General features: G+C 39.7%; 1 protein-coding gene across 11 annotated transcripts in view; it reads right to left on the bottom strand.

Annotated features, from left to right (window-relative positions):
- The window catches only part of TBC1D1 (TBC1 domain family member 1), a 191,229-nt gene that overhangs the window by 64,594 nt on the left and 102,074 nt on the right, over positions 1 to 24,561 (bottom strand). For 6 of the 11 annotated variants that reach the window (XM_030563796.1, XM_030563797.1, XM_030563803.1 and 3 more), the window contains 7 exons: positions 22,490 to 22,609; positions 18,288 to 18,416; positions 14,391 to 14,477; positions 10,924 to 11,159; positions 9,059 to 9,217; positions 6,776 to 6,895; positions 5,413 to 5,552 (listed from right to left, as the gene is read on the bottom strand). In XM_030563796.1, the coding sequence (XP_030419656.1) occupies positions 5,413 to 5,552; positions 6,776 to 6,895; positions 9,059 to 9,217; positions 10,924 to 11,159; positions 14,391 to 14,477; positions 18,288 to 18,416; positions 22,490 to 22,609 (991 nt within the window). Of the gene's footprint in view, positions 1 to 5,412; positions 5,553 to 6,775; positions 6,896 to 9,058; positions 9,218 to 10,884; positions 11,160 to 14,390; positions 14,478 to 18,287; positions 18,417 to 22,489; positions 22,610 to 24,561 lie in introns of all 11 variants that reach the window. The other 5 variants (XM_030563807.1, XM_030563798.1, XM_030563799.1 and 2 more) reach the window with 5 other exon arrangements.

Below are 24,561 nucleotides of genomic sequence, written 5' to 3'. Positions count from 1 at the left end.
AGCGCGCTTACATCGATTCTGGAACTCCATCAACCCGAACGGAGTTCCGGAATCGACACGGAGAGCCACGGACATCGATGCCGCGCCGTCCAGATGGGTGAGTACCTCGATTTTAGAAATTCAACTTCAGCTACGTTATTCCCGTAGCTGAAGTTGCGTATCTAAAATAGATTTTAATACCCTAGTCTGGATGTGGCCTGAATGACCAGAAAAAGAAAGGATATTAAAGAGGGCTTCATGGACATATTTTTCACAAGACTAACTCACCAGGACTGTTCTTGTGATTGTGAAAACAGTTCTTCCTACTTTATGTTAATTATTATTTACTATAATTCTATTAGGTACTTAGCAAGGCAGTATATCTAGCAACAGCCAACAGAACATTCATTTTAACAAGCCTTTTACTGGGTCATTTGCTTGTACAGAACTACTCAAATAAGCGTCACTCCCATCTAGATCTGCCTATTTTTATTTTTTGATCTAGAGATGTAAAGCTTGAAAGGTTCCATGGTTTGTGACATTTACACCCACACTCCATTTATCCTATGAAGTTTAATAGAGAACTCGGTCTTTTCCATAATATTTTTTAAAAACAACATATGGCTGGTACACAGCAAGTATAACATGCTCTATTCAGTTCTTCAGGCTGATCTAGAATGTCTATAGGAAGGACAACCACCTTTTACACACTATATGTTTAAGAGTAATTTTTATAGAAGATGGTTGGTTTCATCCTTTTGAAATTCTACTGACCTGATTCTCAGGTCTGGGCAAGCTTGTCTTTTTCACTACCCCAGATTATGAGGCTGTTCAGGCAATTAACTATTCCTAGAGTGCAGAAGCATTCCAGCTACACTACCTTTCTGTTGGCCACAACCCCTATGAAGTGCATTGTCACAGAATTGCGGCAATCAATTTACAGCCTGAAGCATGAAAGTTTATTACCCCACTACTGCATGAAAACTATCCAGGTAGGAATTGTGCAAAATATAAGAACGTAAGAATGGCCATAGTGGGTTGGACCAATGGTCCATCAAGCCCAGTATCCTGTCTTCTGACAAGTCACTGGCGCCATTCAGAGGGAATGAACAGAACAGGGCAATTATCGAGTGATCTACCCCATCATCCAGTCCCAGCTCCTGGCAGTCAGAGGTTTAGGGACACCAGAGCATGGGATTGTGGCCCTGGCCATCTTGGCTAACAGCCATTGATGGACCTATCCTCAAATGAACTTATATAATTTCTTTTTTAAATCCAGTTATACTTTTGGCCTTTGCAACATCTCCTGGCAACAAGTTCCACAGTGCGTTGTGTGCTGTGTGGAGAAATACTTCCTTTTCTTTGTTTTCAGCTACCTATTAATTTCATTGGGTGACCCCTGGTTCTTGTATTATGCGAAGTGATAAATGACACTTCCTTATTCACTTTTTCCATATCATTCATGATTTTATACACTTCTATCGGGTCCCCTTCTTAGTTGTCTCTTTTCTAAACTGAAGAGTCCCAGGCTTTTTTAATCTCTCCTCATTTGGAAGCAATTTAATACCCCTAATCATTGTTATTGCTCTTCCCTGTACTTTTTCCAATTCTAATATATCTTTTTTAGAGCTGGGGTGACCAGAACTGCACATAGTATTCAAGATGGGGGTGTCCTATGCATTTATATAGTGGCATTATGATATTTTCTGTCTTATTAGCTATCCCTTTCCTGATGGTTCCTAACATTCTGTTAACTTTTTTTGACTGCAGCTGCACGTTGAGCAGATGTTTTCAGAGAGCTATCCACAAGGACTCCAAGATCTCTTTCTTGAGTGGTAAAAGCTAATTTATACCCCTCATTTTGTATGCAGAGTTGGGATTATGTTTTCCAATGTGCATTATTCTGCATTTATCAACACTGAATTTCATCTGTCATTTCATTGCCCAGTCATCTAGTTTTGTGAGATCCCTTTGTAACTCTTCGCAGTCAGTGTTGGACTTAACTATCTTGAGTAATTTGTTATTGTCTGCCAACTTTGCCACCCAGCTGTTTACCCTTTTTTCCAGATGATTTCTGAATATGTTGAACAGCATAGGAGCCAGTACAGATCCTTTGGGACACCACTATTTACCTCTCTCCACTGTGAAAACTGTTCATTACTCCTAATCTTTATTCCCTATCTTGTACAGAATTACTGATTCATGAGGGGACCTTCCCTCTTATCCAATGACTGCTTTACTCCTGGGGAATTCTTCACCAAAAATTAAAAATTCTGCACCAAAAATTTAAAAATTTTGCACACTATATTATAAAATTCTGCAAATTTTATTTGTCAAAATAATACTACATAATCACACCAATTTCAATTATTTTGGTAATTTATTTCAAAACTAGGGTGACCAGATGTCCCGATTTTATAGGGACAGTCCCAGTTTTTGGGTCTTTTTCTTATATTGGCTCCTATTACCTACCACCCCGTCCTGATTTTTCACATTTGCTGTCTGGTCACCCTATTTCAAAACACCTGTCAGCAAATATGTCTCTAACAACACAGACACACACAAGAATTCCCTCAGGACTAGAGTGTTAAAGAAACACCTATGATCAACCCAGTTCCTGTTTCTCTGCACCCATCCCAACCCCAGAGCCCAGCCGGGGGGCAGCCACCAACAACTCCTTCCCCGGAGTCCACTCAGAGGGCCCCCCGCAGCCAATACACCCAAACCTCCTTCCCCCATGAGCCTACCTGTGGGGCCCTCCCCCCCGCACCCCAGACACCAATTCCCTTCCCTCCCAGAACTCAGCCGTGGCCTCCCCTGCCTAGACACGAGCTCTCCTCCCTCCCAGAATGCAGTCGCGGCTCTCTTCCCAGCCCAGACACTAACCCACTCCCTCCCAAAGCCAGCTGACCCCTAGTGGCAACCAGCAGCACTGCAGTCCATTTCTGTGTGGGAAAGGAAATTCTGTGTGGGAAGGGAAATTCTGTGCAAAAAACATTAATATTTCTGCAAAATTCTGCATTGTACAGTGGAGCAGAATTTCCCCAGGAGTACTGCTTTCTTTACGTAAGAACCTTTGGTGTTTGCCCTTTTCAAAGGCTTTCTGAAAATCCAAGTACACTCTATCAATTGGATCATCCTTGTCCATATGCTTGTTGAGATCCTCAAAGAATTCTAACAGATTGGTGAGGCATGACTTCCCTTTACCAAAGCCATGTTGACTCTTTCTCAACATATCATGTTTATCTTTGTATCTTATAATTCTGTTCTTTATTATATTTCAACCAATTTGTCTGCTGCTGAAGTTAACAAGTTATTTTAAAAGAAGTCAAGATAAAGTAGAGCAGTTGTGCATATACTAAGTTAGTCTTAACTGTCCATCATGGAGTGGACTCTCATGGGAGTGAGAGATGCACAAAAGGTAAATATCTTACATTAGTAAGAAACTCAAAGTAGAAAAAATGAATAGTAAGCTATAGTGAATGAGCTTAACACTCTGGTTTCTATTTATAAATAGGTATACACATGAGGGAAGAGAAAGAAATTCACATATATTTACACAGAAAAGGGGGGAAAGTGACCAAATCATGTAAATAGTTTCCCTAATTAATACTTACTGCTCACATCTTAGCTTCCCTTATTTCTGCAGCTACAATGTTTATCCAGCTGTAGATTTTTAAGACAGTATCTTGCTGCTGCAGTGCACAGTCAAGCCCCAGAGGAAGAGCCAGAATAGGCAATCTAGGTGGTATTTCTTTTTTAAAAAGAGAAACTTTGAAGTCACGTGTAAGACTATTTCTGTCAAGGACGTCAAACTTGCAAAACTTAGCAGATTCACTGCATAGCTCAAGTGAAGCAGCACTCTATATGCCTATTCTATTCAGGTTCTTATACTGTGCTCTCACCATAGTATCTGAGCACTTGTGAGCGATGAATTAAGACTAGTATCTGTCATGTACTGTGACTTCCCCATTCCTCTGCTCTTTCCAGCAGGGAAAAAGGTATAAGGATTTGTCTTTGTTTGTTCTGTAATAAAAACCTAATGCTTCATAAGACCAGGTTGAAGAATTGTGCTTTGCACTTGGAACTGAAAGTAGTGAGCTTTGAGGTGATGCTTTAGAGAAAAAACATACAGTAAATCTATGGGCAATGGTCTTCAGTTTCATTTTTGCTTGTCCAATTTTTAGTCCAAAATAATAAAAGCCTTGTGGGACAAGACTCCCTTTTCATTGTTCTTGGTGTGCCTTATGGAAACTCCCTATAAGATTTCTAAAAATGGTTTAAAAAATTCACAGCAATGAACACCACCTAATAAGAGGTAGGCAAAAATTCACTAGCTACTCTATGGGAGAGTGTTTTTTATTTTCAGCCCTTCCCACAATCATATTCTATTTCAGGAGTCGGCAATCTCTGGCACTCAGCTCGCCAGGGTAAGCACCCTGGTGGGCTGGGCCAGTTTGTTTACCTGCTGTGTTGGCAGGTTCAGCTGATTGCGGCTCCCACTGGCCGCAGTTCACTGTCCCAGGCCAATGGGGCTGGCGGGAAGCTGCGGCCAGCACATCCCTCGCTGCTTCCTGCCGCCCCCATTGGCGTGGGATGGCAAACCGCGACCAGTGGGAGCCACAGTCCGCCAAACCTGCCAACGCAGCAGGTAAACAAACTGGCCCGGCCCGCCAGGGTGCTTACTCTGGCGAGCCGAGTGCCAGCGATTGCTGACCCCTGCTCTATTTTTTTTTAAAAGTCCATCCACAATCAGTTCAGATTCTTTAAAGGAATTAAAGGAAGAAATTAAGAGGACGGAGATAAGAAGTCACTATTTAAGATAAAGTTTAAAGAAGGCAAATGCTATGGACTGAGGGTACATAGTTAGAGCTAAATTCAGACCAGTTTTAAGCAGATGCAACTCCACTGTGATCAGAAATGTTACATCCCTTTGCACCAGGTAGATGTGAATTTTGCCTTTGAGAGCTCAGTTCCTTGGCCAATACACCAATACATAGAGATACTGTAGTTTCTTTGATGATACATAGTGATCCACGCTCTGTACTAAAAGGCATCACTGAGAAAACAATTATTTTCACAGAATTAATTAAAGGAAATAGGTATAACACAGTATGCCCCATCCTCTGCCCCGACTTTTCTTTAGCTAGCTGGTGTAATGCAGTCGCAGATATTATTGTAGATATAACCTAGAGTTGAAAAATAAAAGCTCCATAGCTGAGTAAGCCATGCTATGACACAAAAGAGGATGGGAAACTGACAATGGAAATGAGCCACTTGGCAGCTGATTAAATAGCAACCAAAAATTAATACAGGTAGTTCTCCTCAAGGTGTTTAAATTGTCACCACCCTACTTAGCAAACATAAGTACCGGAGATTAGTACTTCAGCGGTTATTTAGGGCTATTTATGTGCAGCCAGATATGGATCTTACCATCATGTCGGCTGGGAGAATCACATCCTTTCTGTGGAGTTGCCACTCGAAGGAAAATCTGTTGTCTCCATGAATGCCGGCGAGTCCTTATAGGGGTGTCATTGCCAACATCCAGCTGGCTTTGTTTAGACTCATAGTCACTAAAATTACAGAGTACAGAATGGCTTATGAATAAGTTATGACAGACACAAGAGTCATCCAATGACACTGAAGTGTTAGGTTTCAGTGGACATAAAAAACAAAGCTATCAAGGAAGGAAGGCTGTGTCCCCCACACATGCTAGGTCAGCCTCCCTGTGTTAAATGGGTGAAATTCACCCCATTGCTGCAGGCCTGCACAAGGTCATATGTATCACTCAAGTTAGTGATTGGGGATATGGCTTTGTGCAGAGTTTGCTTTCCAAGATTTAATTAACTTATTGTCAACATTTTACAATTTATTTTGTGATCATACCTATATACACACAATGTGTAGCAGGTGTACATACAGAAAATAGTGCGTATACACACTAACAAACCTTTACATTATTTGTTAACAGCACTTTTCATTTCTCTAATCCCTTTAATTAGCGGATCTCAAGGAGCTCTATTAATATCAGTTAAAACTCTCAACTCCTTGTGAATTAGATGCATATCATACTCCTTTTTCATATACATAAACTAAGTAACATAGAGATTAAGTGACTTTCTTCAAGTCACGCTATAGAAATCAGTCACAGAGCTAAAAATAGTCCTCAAAAATCCAGCCTTCCCCCTTTGGTCTAACTGATAGGCTTCACAAAGAGTGTTTTGTTAAAATTCAGAATTAAATAATGAACAACGATATCTGTCCATTTAAAAATCCTAATGTTACCTCTTCTAGGAACTCAAATCATTCTTTATTTTTCTTTTCAACTACCATGGATTGAGAGTGTTGTGGGAATTTGTGTTGAACGCTGAAGGGGACAAATAAGCTTCAAAGAGCAATGGTAGTAACTGATTTTCTAGGCCAGGAATCATTTCAATAGGCTCATTCCAGCCTGAGAACATTGATGTAGTGTGGGATGTACCCTGTATTTTCTTAATGGTGAACTTGTAATATGGATATGCCCCTTTGGGTAGAAGTAGTCAGACAGTAGGAATTTAAGTTGCATTATCACAACATCTGGGTTCAGAAATGGACAGCAGATCCATAGTCATTATAGAACAGAAACCATGGTAACCTCTCGACCTTTGATGGCATCCTCATTTAACTTACTTCATCTATTATGCAAGTGAATGATAAATTATTAATTTCTACAAATGCATAAAGTGCTCTCAAAATTAAAACAAAGAATCCTTTGAATGATACAGTTTTACCTCCAGGCTTAAAGACAGAACCCTACCTTTTTGCGCTCCTAAAGTCAGAGGTGTTATTTTCATCTACAGGAGCCAGAAATTTTAAGAAATTTGGCACAGAGGAGGAAGAATGAAGCTTTTTCCGTAGGGCAATACGGTAGGAGGTGCTGAGAGTGCAGTTGGGAAAAGTGCAGTTTAGAATGAGGAAGTGTAAATATGCAGAATAAAAAAAAAATACACAGTGCAAGCTTCAAAACAAAAATACTTTCAGGCACGAATACAAAGGAAAATAAAGTAAAAACTAAAATTGTGTAACAAGTTCTACTCTGAAATCATATTTGGGTCATCTAACTGTTCCAGTATTAATATACTTTAATAAATTAATTGTCTGCTATGCTCAAGGATTCATCACCCATGTTTCAACCATATTTATTTAATCCTATAAGAATTCATGGCTATTCTATAGCCAAACAGCTGCTAAAATTGGTAGGTACATGTTCCAGTGTCCCACGTTTTTGGAGGGGTGGAGGTGGAAAAGAGTTGACACTTCTGTAACTGATACGGGGAGAGAGGGCAGCAACTGAATAAGCTGACTATGCAAAAGTGCCTACTAACATAGTAACTTTCACACAACAATAGAATTTTCAGCATCTGATTGTTTGGGTTTGTTACTCTTGTGTGACAGGCAGAAGCACCAATCAAATCTCACTAGAAGCATTTCAGCAAATACAACTCTTGTTCCCAACATTTGTCTCCTAAACTACCTTTACATGAAGCTCCTACGGCATTCAGAGGAACATTAATGGGTAGTGGTTTAACAAGAGCAGCTGAGTTAATGACAATTTCTGTCTGGAATGGAAGCTGATAAAGTCATCTGATGTGTGGTAACTAAAAGGTAACATTGCTAAGAACTAAGAAATCACACCAAAATACACTACTTGGGGTGAGTTATTCTGTTTGGGTCTCTGTAAGTCTCTCTTGTTGAAGCTGTTCCACTTTGTATTAAAAACACTTGAATAGCCAGTGAACTAGAAAGAATTATTCTGTAGCCTGGTGGTTAGAACACTCACTGGGGAGGTAGGAGACTCAAGTTCATGGCCCTGCTCCAATGACGAATTATTTATACAGTGGGACAGATTCAGCATGAGATTGAGATCCCCCACAACAGAATATCCCATAACCCAATGGCTAGGATGCTCTTCTGCAACGTTGGAAAAACAAGAATAAATCTCTTTTCCACGACTGGCAAAAGGGGGAATTGAACCCTGGTCTCCCACATTCCAAGTGTGGACCCTAGCCACTGTGATAAATGTTATAAGGGAGGCCACGGCGACACCTCTTCCCCATCTCTTTCTGTTTCGTGAATGGCGCCTAGGCCCAAAAGAAAAAATGTTTTGACTGAAACTATTTGGTGAATTCACATCAGAGTCACAAACAATTTCAGGTTGCTTAAAATTGTGTTTTTGGTGAATAAATTATTCATCCAAAAATCTTCACCCATCTCTAGTTTTAGGGAGCAGCTGGTCTTCTGGCCATAAGGTGGAATGGCAGAGTGAGTAGCCCTGTCTGTAATTTTTCTCTCCACAAATGCTTTGGCTATAAGGGCAAGAATATCAAACTATCATTTGCTGATGCGGGAGGAATAGCTCAGTGACTTGAGCATTGGCCTGCTAAACCAGGGATGTGAGTTCAATCCTTGAGGGGGCCATTTGGGGATTTAGTCAGGGATTGGTACTGCATGGAGCTGAGGGTTGGACTAAATGACCTCTCTTCCAACCTGATATTCTATGGTGCTGAACGACTCTCCATAAGTGAGACTTTTATTACCCTTTTCACCTGGTCAAATTTCCAACACTTAGCAAGTCACTTTCTCCCTCTCCCCTTTTCAATCACAAGGAGCAGGGACCAGTATCAGTGTTACTTTGAACAAGGCAGAGGGTGAAACCGAAAAATTCTGGAGAAACAGAGAGGTGTGAGAGGCCTTGGCATCTAAGTTTCAGGCACAGTTTAACCAGGGCTGCTTTCTGACTCATCACAAGAGCAACCGACCCCAACATATCAGCTGTGTGTGAGAGCACCTGAAGTAATTTCATTCAGTCAAAATGAAAAATTAGATCAAGTGCCCTATGCTAAAATGCAGTGCTACAAAGCATTAGGAGAGGAGTTTATTTTCCCCTCATGCAAACACATCCTCTCTGGTAGGATTTTATTATTTATTTATTATTATTACTCAGTCACTGTGCAGATAGTGAGTGAGGATAATGCAGTGTTGTGTGTTTATGGTACAGTAAAACAAACACTCCCCAAACTATATACAGCTGCTATCTCACCTCTTTTGTGCAACATGCGCACATTGTTCTCTGCTTGAATTATGCTTTAGATATTTTAAAAAAGTGAGTGAAGAGGCCGAGGGATTAAGACGAGCTAGAGGAGAGGGAGCTGAAGACTGACCAGAACAGCTTTCAGACTTGCCAACAGATGTGCTCAAACTGAACAGTGAGATTCCAGCCGTGTGGGGGGGATGAGGTAAGAAAGAGAGAGAGAACAAATCTCAGAAACAGAGTAAAATGAAATGCGATTGCTTATCTAGCCTCATTTTAAAATGTCCTACTACTGCTAGATAACAATTACATAAATTTCTGATTTACAGCTCTATCTGCAAGGCCCAGAGCACTGTAACCTAATCCAGCAAAGTACAGAAGTGTTTGCTTATAGGCCCTGATTCAGCAGGGTACTTAATCACATGCCCAAATTTATACACATGTTCCAGTGCTTCACCGGATTGGGGCCAAAATGCTCAGCATCTTGCAGGATGGTGTCTACATGTACTGTGGAAACTACCTGTAAACCAGGGGTAAGATTTTTCAAAGGAATCTAAGTAATTTAGGAATCTAAATCTCATTGAAAGCTATTGGGATTTGGGCCTAAATCCCTTGAGCACTTTTGAAAATTTTATCCTACAAATTTTTCTGAGAGCTCCATTTTCCCAACACTGTGTACTTCTTGCTTTTATTAGCTTGCTGGAGTATACCACTAAGAGCCCAATCCTTTGAGGATTAAGTGCTCTCTGCTGCTCCCACTGACGTCCTAGGATGGGACCAAAACAGGAATGGCAAAGGAAATTAAACATATATTCAACTTTTAGCTATAGTCCCACAGTAAAATAGGAATGAACTGAGAAAGCAGAAGCAAGTAGAAAGTTTTAAGGAGGCACTTGTAAAGTTAAACCAACAAGTGCTAAATTGCACCACAAAAGCCATTTAGCATTTAAAGAACAGAAAGGTTCAAAGAAGGGACAAAAAGGCAACTTGGGTTATGTTTCCTTTTAAATAACAAAATTCTCTTTTTTCACTGTCATCATCTATCTCAAGCATTTACCTTTACCACTCTGCCTTCTGCAGGAAAAGTGAGCCAGCACAGAGACAGATTTACTACTGTCTAGCTTGTGTAAACTAGCAGTTCTGCCAGAGAAACAGAAGTCTACAGACAAGAATGTTTCCACAGTAACTGGAAAAAGCCAGAGAGAGAGGGAAGGAGAGAGGTGGTGGAGGGGAAGTCCTATAAAGCTTAGTGAGATTTAACGGGTGTAAAAGCAAGCCCTTAAAGGAGGACATCTGAAGAAGACTATTAAAATTTTATTTTTGTCAGTGAAACTTTGCGGCTTAATCAAGAATTGCTTTTATTGCACTGGCTGGTTAAAACTGGACAGGAGTCTGTCCTCTGACACCGATTAGAGAATTTTATTCTTTTTTTTAAACAGGATTCCTCTTCATAAATATGAAATAGAGAGGCATCACAAGAACCAGATATTATTTAGACTGCTTTCAGATACACCCAGCAAGAACTATTTCACATTGGTTGCACAGGCAAACTAACCTCTCATCATCCACTTATATCATGCTTGCGTAGTAAAACTGCTTTCTGACACTTACTGTGGAATTGAAAGTTTCATATTTTGTCTCCCTCCTTGAACAATACAAAATGAGCAGAGAAGATGCTCTTAAATATAACATGTTTTAAGGGGATGACACACTGCTCTAACGCTAAGCATTATGTTTCTCTTTTGCTAAATGAACATACCTGATCTGCAATGAACATCCCATAATTTGCCTCAAATATCTATCAAACAATATCCTGCTTTTAAAACGAGTCTTACTTTCGCTTGTGAGGAGTCTCTGTGCTCACTGAATGATACCTCATAAGTTTCCTTTGTGGAATAGATGGTGATGTTTCAACTGGTTCCAAAGATTCCTGGTATTCAATAGGCAAGTGACTCAATGTGTTTGCTCGCCGGCGAAAGCCTTGCTGAGGTAATTTATCAGGCTGCTCGATGGGGTGACTAACTAGGTCACTGGAGAGATCTCCCACAGATTCATTGGTCTTGGCAGGAGTCTCTGGAAGTGGGCCTTCTTTTTCACACAAAGATGGTTCCTAGCAATATAAAAATATTTACCCATGTAAAATGTGATTTATAAATAATAATGTGAGGTTCTCTATCCCAGGCCTATTTTTGACACAATAAACAAATCTCCTTCCTGCTACAAAGACATTTATTTCTAAAGAAGACTACTTTTAATCCCAGCTGAACATTTCCTGAAAACAAACACAGTCCAACGTTTACAAGCTTTCCTGCCTAAACTCAGGCACCCAAATAAGAGTGGCTGAGATTTTCAAATACAGTTGAGAACCTGTATCTCCCAACATGCTGGTGGAAGCTCAACAATTCTCCACGTCAGACAACTCTTATTTAGATAGCTAACTTTAGACACTATAGTTTGAACATTTAGGCCATGGTATCTCACACAACGACCTAACCTCTAATGTTTCATTACTAATCAGCAAGGCAGACACATGCTATTATATTTATGCTTTACAGAGGGGGAAAAGGCTGAATAGAAGTTATCCTCAACACCTGAAGAGGAAAACCTGAGACAAGAAAGGGGCAAATGAATATATGATATGTTATTGTCATGAAAGCATTTCGGACTACACAGAATCCATTTATATTGAAGATTTAACATAAAACTGAACTTTTTATTGGATCTTTTTCTTTAAAAAAAAAATCACTCAAGATTACAAATGCAGATGCATGAGTCTATCTAGGTACTCATATTGACCCTATGCCCATTGTATCTGAGCTCCTCACAAATAATGAATTTATCTTCACAACAAACCTGTAATGGAGAACTGAGGCATAGGCACACTAGGAGTGGAACTGTCACCCACTCAAGTCAGGACTTATTCAAAGTCACATAGGAAGCTTATGGCAGAACCAACAACTGACCTTAGGTCTCCTGACTTGTCAGTAGCCATACCACAAGACCATCCTTCCTCTCTGCTTCATATTTAACTTATTTTACTAGAATCTCAAACCATACCATCAATATATAAATTCTTTACATTTAGAAGTTTAATTCTATAGTCCTTGTGAATGTACGACTCCCACTGAAATCCAAAAAGTTGCATTTACTTTCAGTGGTGTTAACTAATCACCACATTGGAATCAACAGTCCTGAAGCTGACACTTCATTTATGTTCATTGTTGCAATCTCAGAAAATGAATAATTGCCCAAATTGGGCCCACTAACTCCATCTTTTCTGAGCACCAGGAAAGAGATAATTTATAATCTAAATGCCTAAAATTTCTGAAAAAGAGATAGTGACATGGAGATATCAGTTCCCATCTCTTGGAGAAGCTGCCAGGATAAGAAATTCCATTATGATCTCTCAACATGTTAACTCAAAATTGCTGTTTCTTTATTAGAGAGACAAGGTGAGAGGTAATATCTTTCATTGGACCAACTTCAGTCGGTGAAAGAGAGAAGATTTCGAGGTACACAGAGATCTTCTTCAGGTCTGGGAAAGGTACTTAGGCTATGTCTACACTGCACATCTTACAGAGGCAGCTGTGTCGCTGTAAGATACGCAGGGTAGCTGCTCTGTCGGCAGGAGAGAGGTCTCCTGCCGACAAAATAAAATCACCCCCCAAGAAGAGCAGCAGCTCTGTTGGTGGGCAAAGCACTGTTCACTCCGGCACTTTGGTAAAACTTTTGTCAGTCAGAGAGGTGTTTTTTTTCACATCGCTGACAGACTTACTGATGTAAGTGCGGTGCAGACATAGTCTCTGAGTGTCACAGCTAAACAAGGTAGAGCAGATTGTTTAGCACAAGTAATAAGCACATTATGAGAGATCATTCAATGTGAAGTGGCACATTAACACCCCTGCAGTCAGAGGACAAAAAAAGGGGGTGGGGGGCTTAGAGGGTTTCAAATTGTTGTAATAAACCATAAATCCACTGTCTTTATTTAGATGATGATTTTTAGCAAAGGTCTAGCAAAGGTATGAATTTAAGCTCCCAGGCTAATATTTTTGAGGTGTTGTGCAGGTTTCCTTTAAGGAGAAGGATTGAAAGATCAGATGTGGAGTGTTTGTGTTGTGAAAATGATCGCCTAAGTGTGATACAGTGTTTTTGTCTTTTATGATTTTTCTGTGTGAGTTCATTCAAGAGCTTAGGTCTGGTCTTCATTACAGACCTGTATCAATATAACTATATTGCTCAGGGGTGTGAAAAATTCATACCCCCCATGAGCGATGCAGTTATACCAACCTAACCTCCCAACGTAGACAGCACTATGTCAGTGGGAGAGCTTCTCCCGCTGACATACCTACTGTCTCTCAAGGAGGTGGATTAACTATGCCAGCCGAAAAGTACTTGCTATTGCTCTTATAGACTTGCCATTAGTAATTATCTGGTTTCACCCACATAGTGATTATCAGGGCATTTAATGCACTGGATGAGGTACACCGCAAACTGTGATAGCAATGTGTAGGACTCATGGATCTTAAAAGATGTGTTGTGGGGAGTATTGATCATTGTAGCAGTGGAAATATGTCCACAGGTTTTGCATCTGCTGTTATGGCAGGGACTGGTGCTTCTTTGAGTTGGTGGGTCCTAGTCAGTGGGGAGCTTGTTTCTGACGATTAGCTTGACAAGGATGGAAGGGATGTTGTTTGAAGGCATGAAAAGAGGGTTTGGAAAAGATTTCTTTCAGGATGCGGAACCCATTGAGTATGGGTTGTTATTGTTTAATGATAGCCCATAGGGGTTCCAGTGTGGGGTGGTAGTCTCATATCCAAGGATGTGGTTTATGACCATATCATTGCTCAGGGGGTTTAGATGCATTTTAATGTGGAGTGCACACCTGAGTAGGTTGCCCACATTTCTTAAGTTGCCTGCAGGAATGGGGTAGCGGAAGGCAGAATTTAGGCCTTGATGTTGCAAGCTGATATCATGGGCAAAGCACCATTGACTTCTATGTGGCTCTGCATGGCACTAAGGATCTGCCCTCTGGGCCAGAATGCAAGACCAGGGCACATCTTGGTAGAAAAAAAACCCACATTCTTAGCACCAAATTGTATCTTATTATTCATACAGCTACATTTTTCATGTCTGGTGTTTTGTTTTTCTTCCCACACAATCAACTGGATTTTTTATTCATGAATTCATGAAAAAATAATAAATATAAGACATTAACAAAATAACAAATATAAGACATTAAAATAGACTGATTACACCTACACATCACGTGATTGTAGCCAATTTTACAAAAAAAGTTATCGGAAGATTCTCAATTTATTCAATCATTATAGTGATTACTTACTTTACTTGTGCTACTTAATGTACTGGATAAGGAGCTGTCCAAATCCAAACTTCCAGAACTTTCTAGTGAACCTCTGGCTTTACTGCCCTTTAGAAATAAAGTATATTAAGCAATCAGAATTAGAACTCAAAAAATTGCATTCCAACAGAACATCCTTGCTGGAACTGTTAAATCACTGATTCTGCCAGTATCAAATTAAATTTCCTGAAATGCCTAAGAATAACTTGTCTCTCCACAAGAAACAGGTGCTTCCTTCAGGAAGGCCACAAATATTTTAAGGACCATAGCAATTAATACACTCATGCAGGTCAAATTATTAATTTTTTTTCAGCCAGGACTGCGGTTGGCAACATCATATCCTACAAAATATATATGTGGAAAGGGTTTGAATAATCATGTGCTTGAGACTGAATTACAAATATGATTACAGCACCTCCCTCAGACCATAAAATGAATTTTCATATTAGGCTAACTCCATCATAATGCAAAGATGGAAGGAACTGACTAGTACAGAGGACTGAAGACTACATCAGCACATTGGACTCATGTAGACTTTCCCAACAAACATCACCTCTGTTATACTGATTTGCATGTCTCTAGATCAGAGTGAAAATCCATAGAGTTTGGTACAATCTCTTGGACTCCAGCCCTATTAGGTTACCCCGAGGAATGCATAGAAACCTGATAATGGATAGCTATTCAGCTGTATGTCTATGGAGCAAACATGCTCTTGACCACAGGCAGCTAATAACTGGCTTATGTTCTGAAGCATAAAGGTTAAAGTCCTGTATGAAATGTTATTCCAGCTGCAATAAAGTAATTGTTGACATCATCATTACCATGAATAATTAATACTCTTTTTCTGAATCTTACTAACCTTTTTGCCTCAGGACTGTCTATGCTTAGGGTTTATCAATATAATTATATTGATCAGAGGCGTGATTTTTTTTTACTGACATAGCTATGCCAATAAAAGCCCTAATGTAGATGCAGTTATATTCACAGAATCATAGAAATGCGGGGCTGGAAGGGACCTCAAGAAGACATCAAGTTCAGTACCCTGCACTAAAGCAGGACCAGGCTTGACAAGGTTGGAGGGGGCATTGTTTGAAGGCATGAAGAGAGGATTTGGAAAAGATTTCTTTCAGGATGTGGAACCCAGGGGTGGCTCCAGGCACCAGCGAAGGAAGCAGGTGCCTGGGGCAGCCACTGGAAAGGGGAGGAACGTCCTAGTCTTCGGTGGCAGTGAAGAACTCACTGCCGAATTGCTGCCGAAGAATGGAGCGACATGATTGAGCTGCCGCCGAAGTGCTGCCGTCTGGCTTTATCTTCCCCCCTGCCCCCGCTTTGCTGCTTGGGACTGTAAAAAAGCTGGAGCTGGCCTTGGTGGAACCCATTGAGTATGGGTTGTTATTGTTTAATGATAGCCCATTGAGGTTCCAGTGAGGGGTGGTAGTCTCATATCCAAGGATGTGGTTTATGATCATACCATTGCTCAGGGGACTGAGATACGCCTGAGCTGGTTGTGAACCAAGTAAACCTAGACCAAACCTAACAGGTGTTTGTCCAACCTGTTCTTAAAAATCTCCAACAAAAGGGATTCCACAATCTGCTTTGGAAGCCTATTTCAGAGCTTAACTACCCTGATAGTTTGAAAGTTTTCCCTATTATCTAACTTAAATCTCCCTTGCTGCAGATTAAGCTATTATTTCTTGTCCTACCTTCTGTGGACATGGAGAACAATTGATCACTGTCCTTTTTATAATGGCTCTTAACATATTTGAAGATGGTTATCAGGTCCCCCCCTCGGTCATCTTTTCTCAAGACTAAACATTCCCATTTTTTTTTTAATCTTTCCTCGCAGGTCAGGTTTTCTAAACCCTTTATCATTTTTGTCGCTCTCCTCTGGACTCTGTCCAATTTGTCCACACATTTCCTAACATGTAGCATCCAGAACTGGACACAGTACTCCAGTTGAGGTCTCACCAGTGCCAAGTAGAGTGGGACAATTGCTTCCCTTGTCTTACATATGACTTTCCCATTAATAAACCCCAAAATAATGTTAGTCTTTTTTGCAAACTGCATCACATTGTTGACACATATTCAATTTGTGATCCACTATAACCCCCAGATAATTTTGAACACTACCATCACTTAGCCAGTTATTCCCCCTTTTGTAGTTGTGCATTTAATTTTTCATTCCCCCGTGCAGTACTTCGCATTTTTACTGAGTTTCATCTTGCTGAATTCAGACTAATTCACCAATTTGTCAAGGTCACTTTGAATTCTAAATCTGTCCTCCAAAGTGCCTGCAACCCCTCCCTGCTCAGGGTCATCTACAAATTTTATAAGTGCACTTTCCACTCCATTATCATATTGGTGCAACAGAGCCGTCCACAACTTGTACCAATACAGCTTATGCCAGTCAGGCACTTTTACACCGATATAGCAATGTCCACAAGAGGGTTTTACGGCAGAGCTCTTCAGATGTTATCATGTGTTGTGTAAGGGCACATTTCTTTTATCATCCTAGGCCAGTCTATATGATAAACTTTTGCTGGGATAGCTATGTTGGTCAGAGAAGTGATGAAGTATGATTTGTAAGCAAAAATGTCCAGTGTAGACACAGTTGTCCTGGCAAAACTGTGATTTTGCTGGGAGAGCTTAGTTTGCTTCAGGGTGGGTAGCTGTAATAAGCTACGCTGGTAAAAGTGCAATTTTGCTAATATGAACTGCATCCATGCTAGGAGTACTTTGGCAGTGCAGTATACAGGGATAGCTAAATTGGCAAAACATCTCTAGAGTAGACCTGCCTTTAATTTAACTAAATGTCTCCTTGCCCTTGTATTATGAGAAAGGATAAATGGCACTCCCTGATAAATCTTCTCTACCATTCATTGTTTTGTAAAATTTATCTTGTCAACTTTTATTCATCACCTCTCTAAACTAAACGGCCTTGAATGTTCAATCTCACTTCACATAGAAATCTTTGCAAGCCCCTAATCATTCTTGTCAGACCATTTCCTGGACATTTTCTAGTTTGTGTTATATCCTTTTAGAGACCAAAATAACAGTATCTAGAGAGAAGGGATTCCACAGGTTTAAGTGGTGGCATTATAATCTTTTCAGTATTTTTCTCCATTCTTATCCTAATAAAACCTGATATCTTATTTGTTTTTTTTAACCGCTGAGGTGTATTGAGCAAATATTGCCCGCCATCTGACCAGGATATCTGGATCTTTGTCCAGTGTGTTTACAGGTAATTGAGAGACCATCAGTGTGTAAAGGTTCAAAGAGTTCCTTCCAATGTTTATCACCTGCCACTTATTTACACTGAATTTTATCCTCCATCATATTGCCCAAATAACTATCTCTGTAAGCTCCTTCTGAAGTTCCTCCTAAAATTCTCTAGGCCTGATTTACAAATAATTCTGTGATATCTACAGATTTTTGCCACCACATTATTCACCTCCCCTCTCCTATGTCATTAATAAATATTATTTTTAAAATCTGCCTTATTAAGGGTCCTTGGTCAGCCCACTATTCATTTCCTTATGTTAAAAATTGAACAGATTTTTCTATTTCTCTTAACCAGTTTCTAAATCCATGGGAGAATTTTACTGCTAATGTCATAACTGCTTAGCTTCCTTTATAGCCTCTTGTGATGTTTTTGAAAAGTCCACATAAAAATAATATTTACTGCTTCTTTATCCACTAATTTGTTCTTTTCTTCAGTCTTAGAAAGGTATGATTTTCATTACAAAGGCCAGGTTCACTTACGTATTTCTAGGACTCTCTTAAATAATTGTTCAACAATTTTCCCTTGAAGAAAACAAAAGTAGATGTAGATTGTGTTTCTATCACTCAAAAAAAGTCAATACAAATGACGATACCTACCCGTGACAAGATACTTTCTAATGATTCTGTTAGCGACCGTTTAGCTTTGCTCTTCAACATATCTAGTCTGAACCTGGGAGCACTGCTTGGCATCTCATTTCCAGTAGTCTCTCCACAAGGCTGTGAAGCCTATAATATTTAAGAAAGCAGGTGTAAAATACAGGGTTGTACAGAACAAAAACTCACTGAAAGATTTTTGACATCTTAGTAGCACATTTCCAAGCTCTTCTAAACCAAAGCTATATTAAACTCTGAATCCTCTTATGCACTGCGTTTCTACTGACATAACAGCCCGAAGCTTATTGAGTTAACCTACTACTAGACCTATGAATCTCTTTTGCAAATGACATTTATTTGTTAAGTGAAGTATACTGAGCACCAGGAATATTGTATTTCATAACAAAAACATGTCTCTTCACATGTTTACCTCAATGACAGAGCACAATTATATCATCTGTAAGTACAAGAGGAATAGATTCAGGGTATCATGGGGAATTATTTATTTTAACACCTCAGATTAGACTTGACCAATTTATTTATTTTATTTTTCATGGCAATTGTCTCCTAGGACTTTGAGTGAGTTAGCTGCAAGAACGTACACCACTCCCCCAACTCCATTCCTTTGAACGCAGGGTGCACTGAGGTTCAGGAAGACATGCAATATTTAACTCATGCCTATATATAGTACCACTAGGAACACTTCCATATTATGGATGACAGTCAACTAACTCACAGCTGATTTTTTTTTTTTAGTTAAAAGTTTAAGCTCAATTTTAGTGCTTGTGAAAGTCGGACAGCTCTGGAAACTGAACACAGAACGGGTATAGCAGCACAGAAGTGGGAATGGAGGGATAAATGTTGTGCCTCAAACCTAACCTAGTCTTCTCAACTATATGGACCACAGGGTAATTCTCTGTGTCCATTAAATCTTGAACTTTTCTCCTGAGCTGTCAACATTACTGCCAGATATACACAGTGGTAACAGTATCAGAGATGTGAATGCATTAGACCAGTTGATATCACATGGAAAAGTGGACAGCTCTCAGGCAGCAGTAAGTTCTGGTCATTACCAGTCCAGTCTGTTGACAGCTCCAACAAAATGACGCTACATCCTATTTCCAATCCCCCAAACAAAGAATTCAATCTTTTCCCTCTAACTCAACTCTCCTCAACCATACATAGCAAGCCATTTAGTCAAAAAGACCTTGCAGCTTTCTGGTGAAAAATACTTATTTCGAAAAGACTTTTTGGTTCAAAACATATTAATGTTCTATGAAATCTCTTGCAGCTGTTTAAATTTAAATTCTTCCAATTTAACAGAGAACTTGAGTAGGATTCCTCACCCAGAAAGCAAGTGTGAGTAGCAATGCAGGAGAGAATGCAAAAAAATTCAGGGTGTTTGGGTTATTCATCTTTGAGAGATGTTCCACAGCTCTGAAGATAAAAGATCAAAGTAGATATGACATTTTCTACTAAGAAGAATGGTTGGGTGAGAGGCAAATCAAGTTTGCTACTAGAACTTTGGCATCTTTACAAGTGTCTGATTATTATTTTTTGGCTTCAGGGGCTGAAAAAACAGACTACAGCATGTCTCAGCAGCATTAAAATCACACAGTTTTTATATTAAGATATTACCTTCCTCCTTAAACAACCACTTTCCAACTGTTTTGAATCTGAAACTATTTGATAAAAATAACTGGCACTAATCCCAAATGAAAATATTTCACATCTGCTAACAAAAAACCCCAAACACTATTTCTTCCTGTCCTACCTCAGCCCACACTGCTCTTTCTAAGTCCACACATATCTGCTCAGACACGTAAATGACTGGAGAGTTGACAAATACAGAAAGTCAGAAAACAAGAATGTGAAGCTTTCTTCCTGCTTTCTCAGCAGTGCTAATAATTAACCAATAAGCAATAAAAAGATAAGAGATTAAACACAGAGCTAGTCACAAAAAAGTGGGTGATGCCTCTCCAATTACTTCATGCTTTAAGTCTGAATACTTAGAGGGAGCAGAGTTTGAAGCCACTGCATGTAGGGACTTCAATGAATCTGGAATCTCCCTCCGGTGTGTTCACTGTGTACCTAGCCGGCAGGAGGAGACTGCCTGGAGCAGGCATTACAGTACACTTCCTGCTATTGGTAGATACTGAAAGAAATGTTGACCAAGATTTTCAAAAGTGACTACTGGTTTTGGGTGCCTCAGTTTTGGGGTGCCCAGACTGAGTCACCTTAAAGGGGACTGGTTTTCAGAAGGGTGGTGCTCAGTCTTTTCTATAAAATCTGGCCCCTTTAAGATATTTCAAGTTGGGCACCCCCAAAACTGAGACATTCAAAATCACTAGTTTCTTTTTAAACCCCTCCTCTGGTGAGAGAGAGGGAGAAGAGACAAGCTGCTGCAAGGCTAATGGCAGTAGGGAGATAGGCTTCTCCAGGGTGAGAGGCTGCTTTCCTCCCCATAGGGCAAATAACTAAACCTAAGTGTCTGTTTAGGGGAAGGACGGACACCCCGGGGCCAATAACATGACAACACACACACCGCAGCAGCGAGGGGGCAGGGAAATCTGTCTGCAATTTTTTTTCCTTTTGCTTGGTGGAGGAGACCCACCTTGGGCCTGCCCCGAGTCTTACACTGAAAATACTGACAAGTAAACACAGAGAGGAAAGACAACCACTGTCCAGTGTGGGGCTGATTTACCCCAGGCCTTGCCACCACCAGAGGGGGAAGTGCTAAATCTGGCAAGACGGGGGAGATACCTGGTCACAATACATGCATTTGAAGGGCAATCTGCCCACATTCTTTTCTAGCCATATTGCATGTAAGGTTGGTTACCTCCCAGCTCCTTCAGATTTTTTGGCTATGTCTACACTACGGATCTTAGAGCGGCACAGCTGCAAGATCTCCTGTGCAGCCGCTCTATGCTGGCAGGAAAAAGGTCTTCTGCCAGCATAATTAAACCACTCCTAACGAGCGGCAGTAGCTATGTCAGGAGGAAAGTGTCTCCTGCCGACACAGCACTGTCCACACCGGTGCTTTTGTCAGTACAACTTTTCTCAGTTGGGGGGTGTTGTTTTCACATCCCTGATTGACAAAAGTGCTAGTGTAGACAAAGCCTTAAAGACTGAACAGTAGTTTTGTCCTTCCTTTCTCAAGTGAAGAAAAGTCTCCTCTGTCAGTTCTGCAGCAATGTTTAACAATAACCTCTGTTTGCATCAGCCTCGATATCTCCACACAAACAAAGAACTATCCCCCATATTACCGGGCAAGCCCAGTAGTCCTTCCTCAGGATAAATTCCAGTGGGCCTGATTCATCATTGAACTCAACTGAGACTGACAGGGAGCCAGAAAATGAGAGCTGAGTCTTTTTGAAATTACACACATAGGCTTCAGCTGTAATTAGTAACTGTGACAGAATGTAGTATTTTCATATGAATGTTTTCTATATCCACTGTATTGAGAAGATAAGAACAGACTAACTGCAAAGACCAGTGGTCCAGCTAGACTGGTGCCAGCCAGTACCAAATACTTCAGAGGAAGGTGCAAGAGACTCCATAGCAGACAGTGCCACTAGTGGTTTTCTTATGCCCCAAACAAAAGGGTTAATATCCTTTCCTCCCTTGCTATTAGCACATGGGATACAAGTATATTCTGACTGGACTTTCTCTGCCCACTGCTGAGTGGCTGTTGCTTCAACCCTCCAGCTCTCCCTCCCTCAGCGATTCTACTTCACCTTCACCGAACACCTGCCCCTCCTTCCCCTGGCTTTCTCTGCCCTGCCCCCCTCCACTTCACTTTCTTTCCATTTAGAATATCCCCTCCTAAGTAAACTCACCTCCCAAAAAGTCATGGGACTAAAATGACATTTGCTGCCAACCCACTGTTCACTCTGCTTCTGTGTTCTACCCCTTCCCCCAAACCCTGTGTCTGTCTGGTTTATTTAGATTGTAAGCCCTTTGGGGAGAGGCCTGTCTTTGTACTATGTTTGCACAGTGCCTGGCCCAATGGGACCCCACTCTTGGTTGGCTCTTAGGTCCTACTGTAATAAACATGTTAAATAGTAAATATCCCACCAGGAAAGAGCAAAGTGGGCTTTCAGTTCAGTATTAATTTTACATTAAATACAAAGATGGAAATTTACCATTGAGAAGTCAGTAGGAAAGGAAAAAGACTTTTTTTTTTTAAATGAAGGCTCACATACCTGCTTTGCTTCCCCAACGTGAACATGATCCTTCTGTTTTTCTTCATACATGTTTCTTAGAATAGAGATAATCAACTCATTCTCTTTCTTATCATTTCTTGGTCTTATTTTTTCGTGTGTCTGTTTTTTAAAAAAGAAATTAAGAGCTGCATTCATATAGTAGCTTTAAAATTAAACCCCTCTATTTTAACTTTTGTGATGTCAAGTATGTAGTTAATCCACACTGAACAGTTTAATCTAATTGATGCTGCTGTATAATTCCACTAGAGGACACCAGTGGTTCAAGCAACGCAGCAACATAGCCAGATTAATATTTTAATGATATTTCACAAATACCACACAGTGCTGTGACTAACAGCAGATATCATCTGCTGAAAGTCATTTGAAGAATATTTTAGAAAGCATAACATTGTCATAGCTAGAACAATTCTTGATATAAATATCATTTATCAATATGATTCCAAAATAAAATTATAGTTTTATCTCTGTAGTGCATATGTAATATTTCTCTCTCAGTTATCTGACCACTTTACTATGGATCCAATTTTCATTATATAAAGCTTCATATTTGTAACAAGCACCTCAGCAGAACATGGCAAGTACTTCAAAAATTAAACTTACATTTTAAATCCTGCTATTAGCTTTTAATCCTAAAGTTTTGAAGTAGTTTAAATTAGAAATACATACCCAATGCAACTGTTATATTTTGCATAAAAATATTCAAAACATTTAGAAAAAATCATTACAGTTAATAACATTAATTAATTGCAAGTATACCTGCCAATTTAGCTAAATGTTGTTTTGGTTATAGAGATACTCAGTTATAACCACAAGAGAGTTTAGAATGCATTAATACACTGGTCCTAAACCAGGTACAATCTATAATTAAGGAACATCAGAGGGAAGACCAGATTAAAATATTTATCTCTGCTTATTCAGATTTCCACCTAGACTTTAGGATTATTAGAAGAGAAAATATTTGTAAAATGGTAACTACTGTAGTACATATCACAAAGCTGAAGCTTTTTAAATTCATGTAGTTCTCACAATTACACATATAATGTATGTGATATATGATGAGCAAATATCAAATGTGACTGGGAGCAACTCTGGTTACAGCAAATATTTTTAGAAAGATAATTATCTCAAAAATGGAAATCAGGAAAACGTATTGAACCTTAAGGACACATTGCATCTAAAATCCCAGACCACCAAAATTTGTATTACAAAAGTGCAAAGAGACGACAGATTTTTTTGTTATGTTTTATCCAGTGGATTATTTCTACAGCCTTACAATAAAATAAAAATAATCTTCAACAGATATGTTTTAGGGACCTCAATGCAGTAAGACAAGCTTAGGTTACAGAAACACCGGCTACAGTGTCAATGCAAATGCCTGTGCTCACTTTCAGGTGATATTGTAAACAAGAAGTGGGCAGCATTATCACCTTCAAATTGTAAGCAAACTTGTTTGAGTGACTGGGTGAACAAGAAGTAGGACTGAGTGGACTTGTAGACTCTAAAGTTTTACATTGTTTTATTTTTGAACTTTTTTTTTTTTTACATAATTCTACATTTGTAAGTTTAACTTTCATGATAAAGAGATTGCACTACAGTATTTGTATTAGGTGAACTGAAAAATACTATTTCTTTTTTTTTTATAGTGCAAGTATTTGTAATAAAAAATAAATATAAAGTGAGCGCTCTACTCTGTCCACATATCTATTCAAGGACACTATAATAGGATTTAACTACATCACGTACATCTACATCCGGGGCTCATTCACCTACACATCTACCAATGTGACATATGCCATCACGTGCCAGCAATGCCCCTCTCCCATGTACATTGGCCAAACTGGACAGTCTCTACGCAAAAGAATAAATGGACACAAATCTAACATCAGGAACCATAGCATTCAAAAACCAGTAGAACAACACTTCCATCTCTCTGGTCACTCAATAACAGACCTCAAAGTGGCAATTCTTCAACAAAATCTTCAAAAACAGACTCCAAAGTGAAGCTGCAGAACTGGAATTAATTTGTAAACTGGATACCAGCAGATTAGGAC

This window comes from Gopherus evgoodei, chromosome 5, assembly GCF_007399415.2.
Source record: "Gopherus evgoodei ecotype Sinaloan lineage chromosome 5, rGopEvg1_v1.p, whole genome shotgun sequence".
NCBI lineage: Eukaryota > Metazoa > Chordata > Testudines > Testudinidae > Gopherus > Gopherus evgoodei.
This window is presented reverse-complemented; position numbering and strand designations above follow the sequence as displayed.